Source organism: Lingula anatina, chromosome 1, assembly GCF_051362555.1.
Source record: "Lingula anatina isolate TDL-2025a chromosome 1, LinAna3.0, whole genome shotgun sequence".
Classification (NCBI taxonomy): domain Eukaryota; kingdom Metazoa; phylum Brachiopoda; class Lingulata; order Lingulida; family Lingulidae; genus Lingula; species Lingula anatina.
This window is the reverse complement of record NC_141767.1, coordinates 60284096-60306309: the sequence shown is the minus strand read 5'-3', so window position 1 is coordinate 60306309 and position 22214 is coordinate 60284096. Positions and strand designations below refer to the sequence as shown.

Sequence of the window (22214 nt, the reverse complement as noted above, 5' to 3'; positions counted from 1 at the left end):
CAAAATTCCCTTTCTTTTACAAAATCTGAAGAAACAATGCTAATTTGTTATTATACACCGAAACATTGTGTAGTGTCTATATCCACGCTCTCCCGAAGTTTGTTGTTTGTTGCCAAGCTCAGGCGGTCGAGTGTGTTTACACAAGAGGTCACACACCTCGCATCTCATAGTTAGGCAACATGTGAGCAGGTGCGTTGGCAACTTTTTACCCAACAGAGGAACACACCTTTTGATGGTTACAGGTTGAACTAATTTATAAAACTTACATTGGTATTAGTGTACAACATATGAAACAGATTCTTCAAAAACATTGGGTGTTTTTATTCTGATGGAATTATAGCAAATAGAAAATACTCCAGGGGAAAACAGTGCCTTCTGGCGGCAGCGGTAAAGTTGCCGAACTTTTACGATGATGAAGGGCGAGAATACCTGGATATAAACTACCACCTACTGACTGCAATGAATTTCAAAATCAGCAATTGACGCCAGGAAAGCATTTCCCTTTCCCCAAAAATAAACAATACAATACTCTTCACAAATTGAACATACATTTATTAAGAGTAAAGGAAATAAAGCACACACATGAGACAAACAAATTTGTGTCCTCTTAAATCAAGGAGTTACAACAGAAACTGTTGAAACTCCTTGCTTAAATTAAAAGCCATCCTCACTTCAACAAGTTTCGGTAAACAAGCCATGCTCTTTTGGTTATAATTCTTCTTGGAACAGTGTGAAAAGAGGAGTGTAGATGTTATACATGTAGGCCCTATCAAAGATAAGAAACACTTTCCAAACAGATTATCACTTGCTAATTAAAAAGTAATCCAAGTGCGTGATAATAAAACTACAAGAATCGACAAAAATGTCCATTAAAATTGTAACGCAGTTCAAACAGCGTACCAAACATGAGGGTGGGACCTCGTTTTTTTCTTCTTCTTTTTTATTTATTTTATTTGAGAAGCGTCACATAGGCCTATACACTTGAACTAACCTCTTCTATATCTGTTTTCACGTAAAGGGTAAAATCCCAAGATCACTTAAGCCTAGGTCCCAACTGCGTTTTGGACGCACGATTTTTAGGTTCCTTGCGTCCGGCTAGGACGTAGCTAGATCGCACGTAACGGCTGTTGATCATGTCGAAAAGTTTCTATGTGCTCTTTGCATCCTCCAAATGTCGCACGATGGACGTGCTCCTCACGCACGAACTCCCACGTTTTCCCCTTTTTTTCGGCCGTAGACCACACGTAGCAGCCCGTACGTTCGATTGGGACCTAGGCTTTACTGACCATTAGATTCTTTATATAACGTTAAAAAAATCACTTATATTAAAACAGAATTATTACATGTAGGCCTACATCTGAAGAAAAGCAAATCAATCAAGTCAACGATATAACAACTCTCCACATGAAATTCAAAATTCCACAATAAATCATTGTAAACAAATATAATAAATATCATTTTACCACCAAAACGGCGTTTATCGCAATTATTCTGAAATCTGTGCTTGCCATTGGACCACGTGGACCTTCATAGATTGCTACCCTCCGTAATAATTTGTTAAAAGTTTAATTAAAAAAAATAATATGAATATTATTATTAATATTAATAATAATATATGAATAAAATAACATAAATTTTAAAATAATAATAATTTATTAAAAGTTTAATTTAAAATAATCGGCCAACTTTGAATGTTGGAACGGATTCTTTATCCATTGGTAAACAAGGGGAAATTGTGGTTTACCCCAAGAAATACGGTTTGATAACAATTTTCCCGTCAAAATGAAGTGTTGTTATCCTTAAACTAGGGTATTTTATAACCTTGTTTGTCCCTTATTCTAGTTGCCCACACAGAGCTGAGGTGTTCCAGACAGTTGATTCCGTGAGTGCAGACTGAATGTATTATCGTATACTGGCGCTATTTCTCTCGCTCTTCATGTATCTACTTTGAATGTCACAAGTTTTTACACAATATTAACTGGTTAGACATTTCATCATAGCCTTTTTACAAATATATAAGCTATGTTGGTTGTTTATAATTCTGCTTGGCTACCCTTGAGGTTTTCAAAGTGATCGTTTCCACCAAGAGCCTTGCCGCACATGTAGTGCACACACGTAAAACAGTTGCTACACACAACTTTGCTACCTCTGAAAATAATTGAAAATGAATAGATGATGAACAGATATCATGAATGTAATAAAATTAAAATGTCAGACAAAAGAATGTTGATTTTACCAATTTACATTCCTTTTACAATCTATTTCACAAGCTAATGAACTGAATAAAAAATAAAATTAAATGACAAATCACCCATCAAACTTCTGCAGGGGAGCACGGCATTTACGGCATCTCGTGCACTCGACATCAGTATGCGTTGTAGAAACTTTCTTCGATTTTTTATTCCCCGTTTTTGGGGCAATTTGTGCATTGTTGCTGCCTCCTTCAGTAACACCAGTGGCTTTCATCTCTGGCGAAACCCAAAGGTCTCCACTGGCTTTCACCATCTGTGAAGAGGTGGCATTGGTGGTAATGCGCTGCCTGCTGTTGTTGTTGGGAGGATGGGGAGTGTAGATGAGTTGGGGAGCTTTCAGATCTCTTGAGATAGGGGCAGTGGAAATCACTGGAGGCAGAGTTATTTTGCTGTTTTCCATATTCATTTGTAGTTTTAATCTGAAAGATAATCATGATCTTAATGAATTTATATTCTGTGCATTCTTTGATGACAACGTCTTGCAGAAAAAGATATATCTAAAACCAACATTTGTATTATCACAAAACAGGAATGTTTACCTTCTCTCCTCTTCTTCTAGCAGAGTCTTGAATGTCTCTATTTCAGCTTTAAGTGGGATCTGTGCGTCTTTAGCAGCATTAACCTCCTTCATCTTTTGGAAAAGAAAGTCATTTACCTCCTGCAGCTTCATCTCCAATCTTTGAACGTGATGTGCAGAACGCTGGCGCTCTTGCTCCAAAATCTCCCCCATGTTCTTTTTCTCAGTTTCTAAAGATGCCATCTGTAATTTTGATTTGACAAAAACGACTTTAAAATCTAATGATTGCTTTTGGTAATTTGCAAAGGATTATTTTAGATCTAACCGATTTTAAAACTTAAACTGTTGAATTAAACTGAAAACTTAAGCAAACGTTCCATACAGTCGTGTACCATAGTAGATGAGAAATAAAAACAACTGGTTTGTCAGTACGACAGCGTGTGGTAGGTTTTGTATCCAAGTAACTATGCATAAGTGATTGTTACACAGTGATTCTATCACTGCTGGACATCGGCTAGAAAATGAGTTCCAAAGTTTGTCAGAGTTGACTAGCTGGATGCGACATGAAAACTGGTTAGCTTGTCGATCTATTGCAACTGGCAAACATGAATGTGAGGTACCATATCTAAGTATCAAACGTGGTCTCATCATTTGGACGAACCCGTTGGTTACAATCTTAAGGGCCATGAAACTATCGTCTAGAGGCAATGAGCTATTTGAATCCGTTTTGTCGTAAAATGTCCAGTACTGCACACTTTTAAGTTAAACATAACTACAAAGAAAAGCAACCAGTTCTGCACTACCTGTTCTCTGAGAGTTCTTATCTTGACTGCCAGCAAATCCACTTCACTGCGCAATTTCGTATTTTCAGCAGACATGGCCTCTAAATTTCGACGATCAATTTCCACGTGTGCCTTTAAGGCAGAAGCCTGATAGAGGGAAATAATAGCATTCTAGGAATTATTCATTAAAGTCAAATAACTTTGAGAATTTACCTTGAAATAATTTACTAAAACTCTAACAAACAACAAGGAAAGGTTTTGATCTAATTTTTAATCTAAAAATAATTAGATATAATATTTATGTACTTACATTTCTGCTGAAGTTCTCTTCCGATTCGATTTTATATCTGTCTAACTCGGCCTGTGCTGTCTCCCTCACTCTCTGTAACATTTCCACAAGATTGTTGTTCGTCATTACTGTCTCTTTCACCTTAGATTCCAGGTGAAGAATAGTGTTAGCAGAGCTGTCCAGCCTCACCCTGATATCTTTCATCTCCTGAGCTGACACATGTTGTTGAAAATCCATTTTATTTTGAAGCGTGCGGTTCCTGTGCTCTACCTCCTGTCTGTTGATTGTCTCTTGTTCACATCTGTTGAAAATGGAAAAAAATATGGCATTGGTAATTTTTTTCTGATCTTAATATCATTTAGAAGGTATACAACGTGTTTGGGACATTACCTGAAATATCTACACATACGGCTCATTTCCTTGTGCATTTCACGTTTCATGTAGTGGCTACCGGTGTTTATACACATGTCGTTTGACACGTCTCTTAATTGATTCATCAAGTATTTACTTATTTAACTATTATTCTTAAATTGTATAAAGCCATCGACTTAATCTAAAAGCGACAAGGTTGATGGAAAACCGTCTTGTATAAATGTTACAGGAGTGTGAGAGGCATGTCCATTTGGTGTCATCAAGAAATTTATTTCGCCAGTAGACGTCTGCAGATTTTAGGAACATTTGTAATATTATTTTTGTGGAACTGTGAAAAATGAATTCGGTATGTTTTAGCCAATGCCTTTAATGCTGTCAAATCAATTATAATAACTAAAATGGAAATCTGATTGAGAAATGGCAGAATGAAATATCATGAAAGATTCAAAATCTGCAAAAATGTGAAAATGCTATAGCACAGCCTTTTTTCTGGCAAAAACTCTTATCATTGGGAAGGATTAAGAAAAGTACTAAACACATGTGAGAAATTGGAAACTTTGAAACAAACCCGCCCTAAAACGTAGAATAATTTCACCCAATTTTTTTCAAAAGTCAAAATCAACGTTTGTGCACATAAGCTGCAAAATAGTTACCAAAATTCTTGTTTAAAAATTGATTTCAAACGATCATAATCATAGTCAAAACGTTCTATTTGAATTTTTCTGTTTTAGTTTTGTACCTTAGTTCGAGTTAAAACTAAAATGATTCATAATCTGACGAGTTTTATTTCTTTGACTTTTCCAATTTCGCAAAATTTGCCCAAATTTAATTCACTTAGTAAAAAAAACAAGGCCCTTTTTTGGATGTAGATGTATCACTGGACAAAAAAAAAAAAAAAAAAAAAAAAAGAGGAAGAAGAAGAAGAAGAAGAAGAAGAAGAAGAAGAAGAGGCAAGTTGTCGGATTGTGCCCAAGTATATCTGATGCTTACAGCCCTCTATTTAAAATGCCTTAAATTTACTATCTAAACCACATACAAACGAATCCATGTGCCAAGTCAATGCCAAACCTCTTTTTTAATTCCTGGTTTTCCCTGAGAACATTCGTGTAGTCCATCTGTAATTGCTCCAAAGTTCTCTGAAAGTCATGCTCTTTTTGTGCTATGGTCCTGTGCAGAACATTCAACTGGTCAAACAAGCCGTTGCTCTTGTCTGTCTCCTGGTGAAGCTGGTTCTGAAGCTGTGAAGCTAGATTCTCGTTTTTCACGCTCTGTGCCTGATAATGGCTCTTTTCATGGTTCACATCATCCAGGCGTCTCCTGTTAAAGAATGGAAAAAATATGACTTAAATCACATCTTTGTTTGGCATATATACGATGAAATATCGGAAAAGTTCATTTTATCAGCTACTTTCAGCTTGGTGGTACTCTAGATTCCGAACAATTCCCACCAATAAATTTTGTGAACATTTACCTATTATGCTGATTATCCAAACCTACTAGCAAATTTCGAGTAAAAAAATAGTTTGACATTTATGTGGTGAACGTCACAAAAAATCCAATAAAATGATTTGACAAAGATAATTTTCTAATTCTACCTTCCTTTTTGCAAAAGGGAAGAAATCAAGTGATATTAAGTAAAACAAAACACGGTATGACAGTTATGCTGTGAATCTAGCAAATATTATGCAAAATAATAAATAAATATTAATAACTTTAGTAAATAGGATTTTCTAACACAGCTTTTTGCCAAAGGAAACTTCTTTATTTAACGTAAAACAAAATACAACTTGGCAAATATCAGATATTTGGCGGTATCAAGACCCCACCCCCACCCCCGGGATAACCTCCTCTCGGACAACCCCCCTCCTGTTATGAATACCATACTCTGAATAAAAATGTGATGTTGAGAAAAATTATAAATGTTTGCCTTTAAAAAAACGTATCTCAAGGTACAGGTGTAAAGGAAATAATCTCACTCGTCCATGTATCCTTTTGATGAAATGATAGTATTTGTTTGATTTAAAATGTCATGTTATGGCAAATTTGCAAAAATTGCATCTATTGCACTTAATAGTTTAAGGTCACCACTAAGCGCATAAGTAAGCTGTCCGAATTCGTACATTTATTAAAATAGCTAATTTCAATGTCATTTTCTGTCTTCTTTTTTACATTAGTAAAATATTCAAGAAATGTATAAATGTCTCAAACAGATAATTCAGAAGCACCCTTTTTTCTTTTCTGTGAAGGGGTTTGTCTTGGGGAGAGATTGTCGGAGGGAGGGGATTATCCATGGGGTTTGCTCTACTAGAATCATTAACAACTGTTTCAGCATCTGTAACGACACGGATGGGCATAGGTGTATAAGATTAAGACGTATTAAAATATTAAGTTTCTCATTTTAAAGATGCATTTAAGGTCAAAATCTTGCCACAAAAAACAACTGAAAGGCATCATATAGTTTCAAAAAGTACAACTTGGAGAAATATCAAAGGCATGTCGACTTTATTTTAGCCATGTAAGAAACACGTAAAAGTACTTCATATATACTGGATGTCTACGCTCGCTCTATATGTAACTTCAAGTTACAGTGGCAAAAAAGGACAGACACAGCAGGTGCAACCAATGACTCAGTGTGCCCGGAACATTAAAAAGTACATCTGTGCATCGACTGATATGTTGTTACCTGAGTTTTTCCAGTTCGTATTCATACATATTCTTGAGTTTGACCACCTCCTTCTCCAACACCTGCACTGAGGTCAGAAAGGCAGTTGACTCCACTTGGGAGCTTTGATCACGGATACTTCGGACCATCTGGACATAATTGGAAAAGCGATCATTTATGTTCTGCAGTTCTTGATTATATGTACGAGTCGTGCTGTTATTTTCTATTATTAATCCACTCATGTTGGAGTCGTTCCTTTTACTTGTGTCTTATTACTGTGTTAGTCTCGATAGTTTCTGTAATGTCAAGAACTTCACCTTGCCTCTTCGTTTAAAACTACCTTAACGTGAGCAGTCTCTAGCCCTGGACCTTTCACGTATTGTCCCGAGAGAGATGTATTTGTTCTTTAAAGTTGTTTTCTTATTACTTTTTTTTAACTTTGTATGTTGCGCTGTGCTGTCTCAAGGTAGCAAGGATAATGGGAATGATTCGTGGTGTCTATTGGTTATTTTTAGATCACGCCCAATAAACTATACAGCACATACGAAAGAAAATCTGAAATACAAAGAAAAAATTGACATTTCAATAGCATACTGGTCATGGGTATGATCCCTGCTACATAACAGAGGAGGTTGTTTGCAGTTACTAGTACCTCACTTAAGGTCCAGCCCTAAACGGCTAAGTGATTTACCTTTAAATATGTAATTTTGATCTACGACCCCAGCTAACACACGCCTTGAAAACGTTTTCAATTAATTATTATTAGCTTTTTAATGTTTTTTTTCTAAAACATCATAGGGATATTTTTAAACGCAATTATTTTATATGAAAACCAATAAACTATTTATGCAGAGTTTATATAAATTGTATATATATAACATAAAAAATACTATTGATGTTAACTAATGGCGTATATAATAGCAGTATCTTGACCATGTTTAGAGCCATAACATTACATGTAAAAAATTATGTAAGTGTTTCTTTTAACCGTATTATCGATAACATATTTATAACATTATCAAAAAAGTTTTTGCGTCGGTAAAAAGATTTAAGCACTAACTTTTCCAAAGCGTTAGCTGGGATGCCGGTAACGCAAGCTGTAAAGTTATATCGACATATAATCAATACCAATTGCAACCAGAAATATTTGCTGCATGTACATTTGCACCACTGTTGTACGTTGTACGGAATGTCAATAGACAGCAGTCAAGAATATTGCAATACATCAGCTACGTGGAATGAAATTAATCTATTACGAAGACCATCCGTAAAATAATTTAAGCAGCGCGGACCATAATCAACAAAAATGTAGCTGATCTAAGAGTGAGCTAGATAATGCAAACTGGAACAAACTGAACGGTGAAAAGGGAACACTGTCAACACCTCAGAACACTTAGCTGTAGTTTAAGAACCGAAATATGGTCGAAGTGAACCTCCGCCGGGACACTTAATGAAGTGCACTTTTAACGCATTTAACCCAGTTATGACAGCTACATGTACCGGTAAAGCCAGTGCTGTACTAATACCGCTACGGTGTAGTAACGAGAACTTTACATTACTGAGCTTTTAAGCAATTAAAATTGTTGATGCAAACTGAAACATTCTGTAGTGTCCATATCCACACTCCCCACCTGTTTGTTGTTTGGTGCCTCAGCTCTGTTTTAATCAGAATTTTAACAAAGCCAAGTAAAAAGGACCCTCGGACACGTAAACAAATTTATGATGTCACGTGGCCAATTATACGGGTTTGAAACGCTAACAAATCCTAACAAAAAGCATGTAGACAATGTACCGCGCATAGGTTAACTCGAAGGCCTAATCTATATTCATTCCGATTCATTTGCAGCATTTTAAATGAAAGTTTTGTTCTAGGTGTAATACCTAAACAGTAAACAACGATAATGATGCATGCAAACGTTGATGTTTACATACTAGTAGTCAAAAACTCTAAAGAAACAATTGACAAAACAGATTGCCATTCAGACGCATTTGACATCAGGTCAATCAACAAATTATAGATGTTAGCCTGTTTACAGTTCATTGACTTCCTTTATACCACTTTGAATGAAGTCTGTAAAATATAATGTTGGCTTTCTTTGGGTGGGATAATACAATGCTCAGTGTTCTTTAAAAAATGTCATTGGCAACCTGGCAGTATACAACACATGCACCCAGAAAAGGGGAAAATAAGGCAGTCACAATATCTTGTGGTCGAAGTAGCCTAATACTTGTTACGTTCCTAGTCTTAAATAATATTTTGTGATTTCATTTTCAAAGATAACAGGAACATATTACTAGTACATTCCGTTTAATGATTTGAAATACAAATCGTCAATGATCATATATAAATATATATTTAGAAAAACAACTTGTCAGTGGTGCATCCTGCTTCAGATATTCCGGCGCGGTACATACATTTATTATGTCTGCTTATGAATTCACTCCTTGATTGGCTTAGTATGTTGGGGCCTAGATTATAACTAGGAATAGTAGTAGGATACAATATCCGTATATTACAATGTAGTTAAACCTAGTTACGTTGCTTATTAAACGTGTTGTAGTCTGTCTACAATAAAAACGCGTTTGTTTCACAGTTTGCAAAACCATTAAAAGGGCAATTTGTTACAAGGGAAATATTTCGTCCTCTCGCGGTTTAAGGACACCTTTTGTTTGAACGCAGAAACGAGCCAAAATCTAAGTGTGACGAACGTGTTGAGTCGCATTAACATATTTCGAAGTCACCAAACCTTTTCGAGACTGCAGAGTAACATGCCGGTTATCCGATTAATAATGTGTTCATATCCAGTTATTCTTTCATACGCTCTGGGGATGAATGATAACTACCGGTAGTGTGGTTACTGCTTTTTAGCCAATTTTGTGGGAAATAACGACTTGTGAGAATGACTTCTCGTGAATAAATTTAACTTGCTCATTTACAAATATGCCCCCCCCCCCAAAAAAAAAAAAAGAGGACTGCAAGAGGTTATCTGTATGGTACCGGTTGCGCCTCACGCTGGGCACCATACATACATGTATAACAGTGATGTTTTTAAGTAAAATAATTGTTCAATAGGGGTATAAATGTACAAAATTTAACTTGTTTACTTACAAATATCCCAAAAAAGGGGCTGCAAGAGGTAACATGGTAGCCAGAAATAAAATTTTATTGATAAAAACATATTATTATATTTTCACAGAATGACATGATATCACACACTTAGTATTTACAGATCACAAAACCTCATTTTTACTGGTATAAAAGTGCTTTAATTTTTATAATAAAGCACTTGGGCTAAACAAAAATTGAGGTCAGAAAAATTACAACTTGTGAGTGTATTAATGGCACACAGGAACTCTGTTCAAGTTGATAAATAAAATGTTGCATTAAGTTTGATTACTGGCGAGGGACTTAATCTCCTTGCTTTCACAAGATTTTCTATATGAAAAAACTGTTGTACTCCTCATTCAATCAGTGTGCTGCTGGCATGGTTTACTTGAGGTATAGTGCTGTGTAACAGTTTCCTGAAAACGCTTCTTACACATAAAGCACATATTTATCTTGCAACACCAGCACTTGATGTGGTTGTTTTTATCTTGCCTTATGTTTGGCTGCTTGCAGTTCAAACACTTCATTAAGTTATTCTTTGCATTTGGGTCTTCCTCCAACTGGGCTTCAACACGAACTGCCCCCTTTGAATAGATAAATGTTTATTAATATTGTGTACAATTCTGACCTACGTGCAACATATGTATATGAAACAGAGAGAGATAAATAAAATAAAATAAAATATAAATAACATAAATGTCCAGACTCAAATTGCCTGTTGGTGTCCATTAAAAATGCACATAAAATTAAGGAACTACACCTGCAAATTCCATCAAAAGTTATTTGATTGAGGAAAAAAATTACTTCATGTCGGGGGCGTGGTTGTAGTTGTCTTCTGTGTATCACAAGTGGCTCCATAGCAAATAGCTCACATTTGGCATCTTGGAAGTGATCATATCCTTGAATTTTCTTGCCACACAAAAAGCACATCATTGTAGAACAATTGGTACACACCACTTTGTTACACCTGGAAATAAAAAAAAAAAAACAAAACAAACAAGGCTGCACGATTTCAAATGGTCAAGCAAATACATTTGTCAAACATCTGTTTTTTTTAAGGAAGACGGGACAGCAGGGATGAGACTTTTTGGCTCCCAAAAAGTTAGAAATCCCCCCGATTGTCAGATATCAGAAATATGTCATTACTGTTGTAAGCACCAACACCTGGGACCACCCAAAAAATCAGAAATCTGTCGCTAGTCTGAAGAACCTTATCCCTGGGACAGGGGTTAATGTCCAAAGAGAAACAAACAGACATGAAATTCCAATTTGTGTAAAACAGAAAGTGAATTAAACAATTGAAACTGATAGAATAATGATTAAAATCATTCCACTGACTCGCACAGTTTTTCAAGTAAAAACTACTGTCATTGGGACAATAGACATTGCTGATGGATGTTGGTCCACAACAAATGCATGGCTGGGAGGACTGGACAGACAGAGAGACAGAAGATCCAACATTTTACCAATTTTCACTGACCATACCAATGCAAGAATGTATAATGAATGAACATAACTCTGTAAATACACAAACATAATTCTGTACCTGTAACTGCACAACCTCACATTCAGAACTCAAACTGAATGAAGATATACTTACCCACTAAACTTATATATTGGGGCTTGACATTTTGGACATCTCTTGCATTCATTATCAATTTGTTCTTTGGACAGAAGCAATTCTTTGATTAATTCCCGCTTCCTTCTTTGAGAACACTGTACATTTTCATCAATGCCAACAGCTCTCATTTCTGATTCCAGTTTCTGAATTTTTTCCTCTATACTTGAACATCTACTGCCCTACAATTAAGTACACAATAATCATGCAGCACTCCTAAACATTAGTCAAGAAAGGTTAACAGAACTGATTCATATAAATAAGACTTGCCAGGATATTAATTTCTTTCCTATTTGTGTGTATTTATATTAAGTATATGAAACATAATACGGCAACTTATTTTTAATTCATCTTCATATGTCACCATGTTGATAACTAACAAAGTAGTTCAAATTTTTAGATATGGAAAGGCCAAGGCGAGGGGGGGTTCCATTCATTGTATACAATACATGCTGAATGTTTAGTGAACAAGGTACTGGAATATCACCTTGTGAGAGGGTTCCCTGCATTGTGTACAGAAACTGTATGTGCAGTATGTGCAGTGAGCAAAATTTTCTTCTCGTGTGGCAGGGCTGTTGCACCTTGGACACCAGTCCACATCACCAAGAGTTTCCAATGCTCTCTGGAAATATTATGACCTATCTTGTATGAAACCATTAAGATGTGATGCACATCACAACCAAATGCACAGCATGTGTGACAAATCACTATTGTGTAATGATGCACATGGAATTATTTGTGACATACGTGAAAAAGATGTTTAATTTAAAACGTAAGTAATAATTGGGTTAATTTTAGTAGTATTTTAAAGTTATATCAATAAATTTTCTCTGCTTTCTTTAATTAATTAATTTTATCAGTAAATGTTAGAGTATTTTAGTATTGTTATTTTTAGACTTTTTAATTATTTGTAAAGTGCATTGAAATGTAAAAAATGGAATGCGCTATAAAAGAAATAAATATTATTATTATTATTATTAATTTAGATCTTTTTTCATATATGAATAGGTAAAATCCACAACGTATTGCTCCTTTTTCATCAACCAATATAAATAAGTTACCAATAGTTTACCTGTAGCAGGAGTCTTTCCCATCTTATATATTCTTCTTCTCCAAGCACTTCCCTTACTATAAATGGTGGTAATGTTTCTTTGCACTCATTATTAGGACACCTGCAATATGCATGTAGGTATCAAATTTTACCATGAATTCTAAATATGTAGCAAACAAGTCCTTTCTATGATATTTGAATTAAGCAATGTACTTAACCTACACATATTACATGGAGGTAAACTGGTTGCTCTTCAATTTTTCTTTGAGTGTACTATTTGTAAACCAAAGAAGACATAATTTTAATTCAAGAAGAAAAGTACCAATCCTGAGCATTTTCTACCTGAGCTGCTGTACAGTGCCTTCTTTCACATGCATCTGGCAAAACCCTGTCATGCACTCTCTACAGAAGTGATGCTTACAATCAGACAGGCGGAAGAAATCAAATCCTTGTTTCTCCTCAAAACAAATTTCACATTCCTGCTGGCTCTTATGAAACTCCTCTAGTTCTTGGGCTGCACTATATCTGATAGAGATAAATAAAAGCATTTTAGAAGGAGTAACAAAATTCTTATTCTTACACTGCAATTTTCATCTAGAGCTTCAATCTATTAAGAGTCTGCAGTGTTGAAATAAAAGTATCAATACCCCTGTTCCTCATAAATCAACATATACTGTAACCACAATACATAACATGCTGCAATTTTTCCAGTATTTGAGCCAATTCTAGGACAATCCCCCCCCCCCCCCCCCCAACAAGACACACACCCCTTCCCAGGGGAGAAAATACTACCTCAGTACACTGCTTTTGAATTTAAAAAAAAAAAAAAAAAAAAAAAAAAAACGAAAGTATTGGCTATTTATTACAAGATTTGGGTTCACTTATGCACTTAAACAGACCTAAGAGTCACCTAAAATTCTTATATGCTATAGATCCAGGGGAGGCTGGGCTGTCCTGATACCATTTGGGCCCTTACCTGAGCATTGTCAAAATGTCAGATTCCAAGTCACTGCATTCAGGGATAGCACGTTGGTCTATAATACTTTGATCTGGCCCAAAATCTATGGGAGGACTAATAATTATTGTATCAGTTATACCTAGGAAACTGAAATAAAAGACAACATTCAAAAGTAATTGAAGAAACAAAATGTATATTACTGGGTACATGTTTTTCATTCTTTTCTCGTTATCAATTAAATTCTAATTTGTTATAAGAACAACAATTGTAAAACAACTTTCACTTCAGTTCTCATCATATTTAATGAAAAATGGCATTCATGAAAACCATGTGTTCCTCCATAGACAATGTTTTTTGTCAATAACATAACTCACACACCATAACTCCAGCAACATAACTTTTTCATAATATACGTACTACTATTTTCAAGTGAAAAATTAAGATTACTTGAGAGCATTGTTTTCCAGCCAATCCACCCATGTATAAATGATGGGCATCCCATGCATTTCTTCCCACAACTTGTCCATCTGCTGGCACAGTGCCCCCAGCTGGGTGGCAGTCAGCCACAGGCAGGACAGGCTGAAGGAGGGGGCTTCTTGGGATGGGTAACTGTTGGGTAAGGTCAGCTGGAGACACATAGGGGTCAGGTGCTTCATCTTTAAGGCAGTCAGCCATCTTCTCCCTGACACAATAATAATTACAATAATGGAAAAGAATATGAAATACTTTGGCAATGCTATAGTATTACCTTTTTATGCCAAAATATGCTTTGTTAAAGTTAAATCAATGCCACAAATGTCCATGTACCATGAAATGATTTTATTCATACTGAACTCACTTATAATTTAGTCCTACATGACTTACTGGTTTATTTATCAAAATCTGTTGTAGGAAGTGACATTATGATATTTAGATGGCTTAGCCCCACCTGAACAAGATCTCTCAAACTTTGGCCTGTTGCTTGGTGGCATCTCAGCCATGGCTTGATAAGTGGCTGTTATATCATGATCATCTGGAACCCAGGCTTCTACAGAGATTTCCTCATTTGGGAGCTTCACTTGAACAAGTATCTTCAAGAAAACAGAGGTACATGTACTTATATATTCAAACACAGCTACACAGAAAAACAGATATTGGGGTAAATGAACATGAACAAACATTGCATGATACATATTTTGTTGTGCAAAAGGCCTAGCATTTCAATTTAAATATTACAAAATATTTCAGATCTCAAATCACAGAAAAACAGTATTGTCTAGCATAAATCCCAATACAGTAAGCTGGCATGTGCCAGTATTAACAAATTCACTGATTATATCAATTATAGGTTTTTCTACAACTGCCTGTACTTACTGTCAGAAGAAAGTGGAAGAAAAGGAAGACTTAGGCTAGGGAGCAGGTGGCTCTACAGGGTAGTAAATCTAGTAAGATTGTTGTGATTTGGCTAAAAAAGAGGAACCCTGTACCAGTATGCATATACTGTATACTATAATATACACATGTACACTTAAGCAGGGATGTAAGGAAGGATAGTCTGAGATCAATTGCAAGCCAATACAGACAGTATTATGGAACACTGTACATGATGATAAAAAAGCAGCTTCATGAAAAAATTAGCTCTGTCTCAAAAGGCTATGATACACTTTATTTGTACCTGAAGAACATATTCCTGGCTTTTCTTCCTGTCTCCATCCTGAAGTGGACCATCCACAACAAGAAATCTGCCAGTGCCATCAAATATAGAATCTAAAGCCAGTACCTGAAAATGAGGTTAAGAGATACATTTGTCAATTTGCACTACTCTTTGTGTTTTAAAAATTAATATATTTGGTCCAATTATGCATTGTTATCTTCTGGGCAATTATCCTGTGAGTAAAGAAATGTTTACCAAACACCAGATACTTATTTTTGTTTCTGATATTGCTTTCCGAATTCCAGTGGTTAAAAAATGCTGCTTTCCTCAGGATAAATTTCCAGAGGATAACAATTATAACCAAAGAATAGTGTTATCCATAGTTGATGAAACTGGGTCCAGTTGTATATACATGTATATGTACAGGATAACTTCAGCTGCACATGCCATTATTGGACATGATACAAGCCTTTCGTATTGTTCCCAATGGTATCATGTTAAAGTTTTACCAAATAGTGGGTCTACGTACATCCTTTGGCCACTGTGGTTTAACATGTTAGCAACCCCGTACGTGTACTGGGTACACTGCCTTAGATTTTTGACGTACATGACTACTACTCAGTACATGTACTGTAGTACTTCGTACTGATCGAGTACATGTACTCAGTACATGTACAGTAGTTGCTACAGGTACCTGTGCAATTCTGAAGATAAATAAGTATGTTGACATAGTACTAATGCATTCAGAGTAAGGTTAAAAACAGTACCACAGTACTGTCATATCTATAATGGCACTTTTAATGCCTGACTTGGCGTGACACTAATCACAAGGCAAACTTAGATCTAATGAAATTTCAATTTCAAACCTCATCAGATTGTTCTTCGGCATTTCCCTGATCTTGTGGCAACAAGGCCAGCGTCCCCCCTTCTGCCATTATAAGAAGGGCATGTCACTACGGCTAAATACCCGCGATTAAATTTTCAGTCATTTGAGCGACAGAATAACGTTTAAACTTATGATGTAAGATACATGTAACACCTAATACTTCATCCGTTTGCAGACGAAAACAACCCACAATTCCGTGCGCGATATTCAGTCTCCTTGTGGAAAAATGCTGTTATTACAGGAAAGTTAAAGAGAAAATCGAAATCGAGTCCGTATGGAATCTCTTTTGCTTCGGAATCCCTGGGATAATGTGAAGTCATTTCATAGAATCCTCTGTTACGAATGAAAGAGTAATCATAATAATATATATGTTTTGGCAGAAAGCGTTAAAACTATTTGAAAAACTTCCCCATACTGAGCACACGAACGAAACGTAGTGCCTCGATATGAAACCAGACAACTTTTGTGTTTTTAATCTCCAAATACGAAAAATAATCAATTAAGCTAATAAATAAGCTAACGTTAAGAACATATTATATCGTTTGTTTTATATTAATTATTATTTAAGATCATAATAATAAACAAGTTGCATTTCGATGTACTCCACGCTATGACCTTTATATAAAAATAGCAATTTTTACGAGATTAAAAATTGTATCGCATTGTTTGGTTCCATTGCCTCGCTTTCAAAAATTAAAACAGGCGCTCCAATATCGTAAAACGAAGTTAAAAATTTTATATTGGCCGAGTTCCCCCACTGTTAAGAATATCCTCGCAGCATTAACTGCAGTTAACCTTCCTACGATTTTCAATGTATTTTGCAATATAATTTACAATCCTCCAGATGAAGAATTTTATTAATCAAGAGTGGGGGAGGGGTGGAAAATCCCCTTGGGGCCACATATAACACTATAAATGCGAAGGGAATCCCCCTTACAATGGCGGCAATTATGAATGTTAATCAGGAAAGTTCGATGGATTTGCTTTTTAAAACATACAATCAACAGAATATTTCTAATATAATTTCTTAAAACAACACCAGAAAGCAAATGAAATCAAATCAACCAGACGGTAAACACCGACAGGCTTTGTCAATTTCACCATTTGTTTATTTCAAACAGCGTACTGTTCGCGCATGTGCAGTAGTTTGAGACCTGTGCTCCCATACTGCACTGATCAAAGCCTCGTCTTGGTTCCGGAAGTCGCGCAATGTTTACGTTTGTCCTTATGTGGGGGCTGAGTCAGTTTTAGGCGAAACGTCTTGTAGAGCCACGTACGCTTTAACTAAGCTATATATATTACATCAGGTGTCATAGAAGACAATTTAATGTGACACTCAGGGTGTTATACAGATTCTTTCCAACATTTACGTAGCCAGCAGTTTACTGATAAAAGCAACAAGAATGAAAAAGATGTGGATTTCTGGTTTACTCTCCATGTTATTGGTCCTAATGTTTCTGTGTCAAGCCAAAGCGTGGGGTAACTAGATTTTATTTACTGTTAAACCTAAGATTATCTTTTAAATGTGCTTCAGGTTCAATTATTCGCTTTATGGGTAAATATTTAATGTTAGTGAATTAATTTAGTCACTAGTTCACTTCAGTTGAAATTGAATGCATACATTTACTATCACAGGAACTTATGTCTTGTTGATTTTTGCACTTCATGAACTGCACGATCATAATGTAAATAATGTCAGAATTGTTCATTTTCAGGCAATAAAGATAAGGTCCTGTTATCAGACGTTAAAACTTTGACACTGTCTCAGGGTAGGATGACCAATGGTCGTAGGTCTTCCCCAGTACCACAGTTAAAGTGTGTTGGTGGTACAGCAGGGTGTACAGCCTTTGTGCCCCAGGTGGTACAATGTTATAACATGGGATCTGATGGCAGTGATTTACAGGTAAAGAATTCTGCTATTTATTGATAACATGTTTGTGTCTATATGATAATGTGAGCAGCACCAAATCTGGTGAAACAAGCATTATTGTTCAGCCATTCTTAAATCATCACAATGGATAAGCAAATGACAAGCTTAGAAAAATATACTGGTGTAATTCTGTTTCAGTTATAGAACTGCTTGATGAATGGAATAGGTCTATAATGATACTAAAGTAATGGGATTTATTAATTTGTATTTAAAGAATAATAGCTATACAAAAATGAATTTATTTGTCATTCTGTTAATTAGAAGCTGAAATACATACTAACCCAGCCAAAGAAACACTTCAAACAAACCACCTTATACATAATACATATAAATAGATTTTGTCATTAGATATATGCCATAATATGCTTTTAATTCTTACAGTGGGAGTGTAAGACAGACATGGACAATGCAGTCAGATTTGGTAAAGTGGAGGTGACATGTGAAGGTTACGAATATCCAGATGACCCAAACATTCTCAAAGGATCTTGTGGTGTAGGTTCCAGTTATCAAGTTCCTGCAAATAACAGTCATTTATTTATTTATTTATTATTATGTAAATATAAAACATGGGTAAAAACAATGGGTAAAATATAATTTATTATGAAGTTTTTAAATAAGATTTATCAAAAATGTGACACATTGCTTTAATTTTTATTAATGTTTTTGCCATTTTGGTATGATATACACTCAGTGTGATAAATAAGTATATTGTTTGCATAAGAATTGATAAATAAGTTTGATTGATTTTAAATATTTACATTTTTAGCTGGAATACACTATAGATTTTACCAAAGAAGGTTACCAACAGCAGCAGCGTCAGGGAGGACATCAGTACTATCCTAACAGTGATCATCACCATGACAGGTATCCATCATCACATAGAATGATGATTGTTGAATTTTCATGAAATTTTAAACGATCTTCCTCCTTGAAACATTCAAAATTTAAGTTGTCTAAATCTGTCAAAAAAATAATGTGTATGTATAAATTCTAGCATATTTCACTTTCCCACACAACTGTCTAAATCAGAGTACATGCCTTTGAAATAGTTCATTTTCTTAAAAAATCCATTATTTAAGCATTTCAGAAATGTGTAAGTTAAGTGAAATGAAAATTAAAGAACAAACTTATTTTTTCGCACATTTTAGCTATTCCTCCTTCAAGCCAAAAAAGCACAGCACATTCTTTGGTGACCTGATGGTGTTTGCTATAGTGTGTCTGATGATCTATGGAATCTACAAGATGTGTCTGTCTACACCAAACAGAGCACAAGATGCCCCACCTGTTGGTACCCCTGGGTACCAAAGACCAACACCCTCAGCCCCACCACCTTATGAAGCTCCACCCTCATATCAGGATGCTACATCTGGGAACTATGGGCCACCGCCCTCAGGGTTTTCACCACCACCCCCAGGATTCAGGCCAGAGTGTACACAGACACAAGGAGGTATGTAAAGGGATTATCATAAATCCTTTATCACAGTGTCAAGGGTGGCACTGAAGAAAAACATTGATTACAAAATACCATGGCCATTGTACATACTTTTGGAACAGGTTTACATTTGAATAGGGGCTAGGTTCACATCTTTAGCCCAGAAGTAGTCTTAAAATTAAGACTTCAAATTTGTTCTACTATGAAAATTAATCTATTGTAGCTCACAAAGTCTTCCTTGCTCTGAAATATTAGCAGATTTTATGTTATAAGACGGGTCCCCTAGGGCATTTAATTGAACTTCTGTTAATTTATCTTAAAAGCAGACTATAATGGTTAAGACCAATATTCATGTTTAAGTTCTTTTGATGAAAAAGTAGTTTGATTGTTGACCCATAGTAGTATTGTTCGAAATGGGCTTTATGAGAGATTTTTATAACCTGAAATCATGCTGTATACATATAAAATAAAACTGAATGTTATTTGTGTTTCAGGTTATTGTTCAGACACCAGGACAGATACCAATAGTGGTCAGTCTACTGGGGGAGGGTTTTGGTCAGGGTTTACAGGTGGTGGCATCCTAGGATATTTACTGGGTAGTAACAGGTCAAGACAACACCATTATTATCATCATCGCCCTGGCTGGGGATCAGGATGGGGATCTGGATGGGGATCTGGATGGGGATCAGGATGGGGATCTGGATGGGGATCTGGATGGGGATCAAGATGGGGATCTGGATGGGGTTCCAACAGGAGCTCTAACTGGGGATCTGGGAGGTCTTCAAGCAGTTCATCGTCTTGGGGATCAAATTCTGGCAGCACTGGAACTAGAACAGCATCAGGTAAGTTGTGCACCTATCAGAAATTGATGAATAAATCTAGATATGGTAGATAATGTTGTTATTTTAAGTTAATAGAGCAGTTGCTTTGGTTTTTAGTGGGTCTTATTATATCTTATACCTTAAGCTTCATGGTAAGGTCATTGTATTATATTTTAAACACACATCATTATGTATTCTTACACTATCTCTTAACAAAAATTTTGTGGATGTCTATCAACTGCCTGTCATCCATAGCAACAAGACGATCCCAGGGTAGTTCCTAGGCAGTTGACAAGATTATTCTAATTCTTTTTATTCAGAATATATGGACTAGGTTAGAAATATGATATATGACGGCTAAAAGATGTAAAATATGTATGTACAGATGTAAAATATGCATGTAAAGTACAGAGAAAAATATTACATTATTATGTTTGATATAGGATAGGATTGTCTCAGTTCAAATATTTTTGATTTTCAACAGGATTTGGAGGCACAAGAAGACGCTAGACAACTGTTAGTGTAAAACCTGTAGTGATAAAAGTCTTCTTCTCAGAGACTGCAGACGACTCTTTCCATTTCCAGGATTTGGTGGAACTTCTAGACGCTAGAAGGATTACGGTTTACGAATTACATGGTGTCAGAGAGGATCTTTCCCTGGACATGGTTTTAAAAGGATAATATTTATCGCGCCTTTGAACATATACTGCACGCGAACTTTCAGGTCTGCTTAGGACGTTGGGTATTCTGTCTATCATCGTGTATTTGTTAAGGATGTTTGTAAATTTTACATTCGCTTCATTGATTATCGTTTTGATATTATGACACAGCATCCAAAATGGCGTGACGATTTTAATATTTTTTTATTTATTGTTATCGTTAATGATATTTATGTCAGGAAAGGAGAATTATGTATCTTAATATAGGCATTTTTGGAAATAAAGTATTTTGTTAACAGTTTCTTTGTTATATAAATCTCATAACTAGTGCTGCTATTTTTTGTACAAATTGAACATAACTCAAAAACTAACATCAATACATTATCACAAATCTGAATCATAATCATAAATCTCATAACTTGGGGAGTGATATAAGTTTATAGACTGAACATTAAAAAACATATTAATGACTAAATTATGGAAACGAGCGTTCTATCTTTGTATAAGGTAACGGGACAATATGCAGTCATTCACGCTCAAACCCAGTATTGTGCTTTTGACAGTAAGGGTTGTATCCAGACGCGAGTCGATGGTTCTCTTGGCATATGGTAATGTATATGGTGGACAACGTTACCACCGCTGGGACTGACTTCTCTTCCAGGCAGATCAGCAAGGGACTGGTGGGTTGCGCTGAATGGATAGTTATCCCACTCCAGACTCCGCATGCGACCTTTGCTCGAGGTGGGTTCAGCCCTGGCTTTCACGTCGGTGGCAGTTTCCTGACCAGTGTGGATGAAAGAGTTGCTATGTGACGGGGCTATACTGCTGGGCAAAGTGGACGGCTGACTGGACTCGATGGCCAGATGCTCTAATGATGTGGCGTTACCGCTACCCGTGACAGGGCAAATTGACGTGTTGTTCGAGTTGACGGCACTTTGCGCGTGGAGAGCTGACGTATTTTGACTGCCGGGCTGGGGGATGAGGGAGGTGTTCGCTGACGGGAACATCTGCTCCACCACAGATGTGTTACTGCTTTGTGGTGGCGCAATCGCTATGCTTAGTGCGGTGCTAGGTGCGGTTGAGACGTTTGGCCCGGGTAAGGTCTGATACAGTGTGCTGTACTGCCAGGAACCATTGTTACTTAGGCTACTGAGAGCTGCGCTAACGTCAGACGCTGCGTCGATACCGTGATATAATTTTCCTCGAACAAATATTCTTCTGGAGAGGGAGCCCTCGGAAATCTTTC

The 22214-nt window shown here is 36.1% G+C and overlaps 3 protein-coding genes across 5 annotated transcripts; 1 reads left to right on the top strand and 2 right to left on the bottom strand.

Moving 5' to 3' along the window:
• Nucleotides 1-531: 531 nt before the first annotated feature.
• Nucleotides 532-8601, bottom strand: LOC106171184 (lamin-C). Its single transcript, XM_013551395.2, has 8 exons — nt 8506-8601; nt 6896-7429; nt 5281-5529; nt 3862-4141; nt 3573-3698; nt 2792-3012; nt 2312-2671; nt 532-2148 (listed from the first exon to the last, which is right to left on the bottom strand). The coding sequence occupies exons 2-8, from the start codon at nt 7114-7116 to the stop codon at nt 2034-2036; spliced, it is 1572 nt and encodes a 523-aa protein (XP_013406849.2). The 5' UTR covers nt 7117-7429; nt 8506-8601; the 3' UTR covers nt 532-2033.
• Nucleotides 8602-10017: 1416 nt separating this feature from the next.
• LOC106171595 (E3 ubiquitin-protein ligase RNF14) lies at nt 10018-16575 on the bottom strand. Of its 2 annotated transcripts, none has more exons than XM_013552022.3 (11): nt 16107-16575; nt 15262-15366; nt 14536-14677; nt 14055-14289; nt 13626-13754; nt 12992-13174; nt 12671-12770; nt 12086-12220; nt 11581-11780; nt 10785-10947; nt 10018-10564 (listed from the first exon to the last, which is right to left on the bottom strand). In XM_013552022.3, exons 1-11 carry the CDS (start codon nt 16173-16175, stop codon nt 10340-10342), a joined length of 1686 nt encoding a protein of 561 aa, XP_013407476.1. In that variant the 5' UTR covers nt 16176-16575; the 3' UTR covers nt 10018-10339. The 2 variants fall into 2 exon arrangements, with proteins under 2 accessions (XP_013407476.1, XP_013407485.1); XM_013552031.2 differs by lacking the exon at nt 16107-16575 and adding an exon at nt 14961-15051.
• Nucleotides 16576-17323: 748 nt separating this feature from the next.
• LOC106171607 (store-operated calcium entry-associated regulatory factor) lies at nt 17324-21266 on the top strand. Of its 2 annotated transcripts, none has more exons than XM_013552057.2 (7): nt 17324-17605; nt 17842-18029; nt 18438-18548; nt 18823-18920; nt 19205-19503; nt 19983-20330; nt 20895-21266. In XM_013552057.2, the coding sequence occupies exons 1-7, from the start codon at nt 17530-17532 to the stop codon at nt 20918-20920; spliced, it is 1146 nt and encodes a 381-aa protein (XP_013407511.2). In that variant the 5' UTR covers nt 17324-17529; the 3' UTR covers nt 20921-21266. The 2 variants fall into 2 exon arrangements, with proteins under 2 accessions (XP_013407511.2, XP_013407496.1); XM_013552042.2 differs by having other exon boundaries at nt 17325-17605; nt 20794-21266.
• The last annotated feature ends 948 nt before the right edge of the window (nt 21267-22214 follow it).

What these genes read in the sequence shown, in the direction of transcription:
- LOC106171184 (XM_013551395.2), bottom strand. Translation starts at nt 7,116, where the DNA reads ATGAGTGGATTAATAATAGAAAATAACAGCACGACTCGTACATATAAT. An exon ending in TACGAACTGGAAAAACTCAG is followed by an intron (nt 5,530 to 6,895) that starts GTAACAACATAT and finishes ATTCTTTAACAG; the next exon opens with GAGACGCCTGGATGATGTGA. An exon ending in CCCCTGCAGAAGTTTGATGG is followed by an intron (nt 2,149 to 2,311) that starts GTGATTTGTCAT and finishes AATTATTTTCAG; the next exon opens with AGGTAGCAAAGTTGTGTGTA.
- LOC106171595 (XM_013552022.3), bottom strand. Translation starts at nt 16,175, where the DNA reads ATGGCAGAAGGGGGGACGCTGGCCTTGTTGCCACAAGATCAGGGAAAT. An exon ending in GGGAAAGACTCCTGCTACAG is followed by an intron (nt 12,221 to 12,670) that starts GTAAACTATTGG and finishes TAATATTTCCAG; the next exon opens with AGAGCATTGGAAACTCTTGG. An exon ending in GCAGGGAACCCTCTCACAAG is followed by an intron (nt 11,781 to 12,085) that starts GTGATATTCCAG and finishes ACTTAATTGTAG; the next exon opens with GGCAGTAGATGTTCAAGTAT.
- LOC106171607 (XM_013552057.2), top strand. Translation starts at nt 17,530, where the DNA reads ATGAAAAAGATGTGGATTTCTGGTTTACTCTCCATGTTATTGGTCCTA. An exon ending in GTGTCAAGCCAAAGCGTGGG is followed by an intron (nt 17,606 to 17,841) that starts GTAACTAGATTT and finishes GTTCATTTTCAG; the next exon opens with GCAATAAAGATAAGGTCCTG. An exon ending in CTGATGGCAGTGATTTACAG is followed by an intron (nt 18,030 to 18,437) that starts GTAAAGAATTCT and finishes TAATTCTTACAG; the next exon opens with TGGGAGTGTAAGACAGACAT.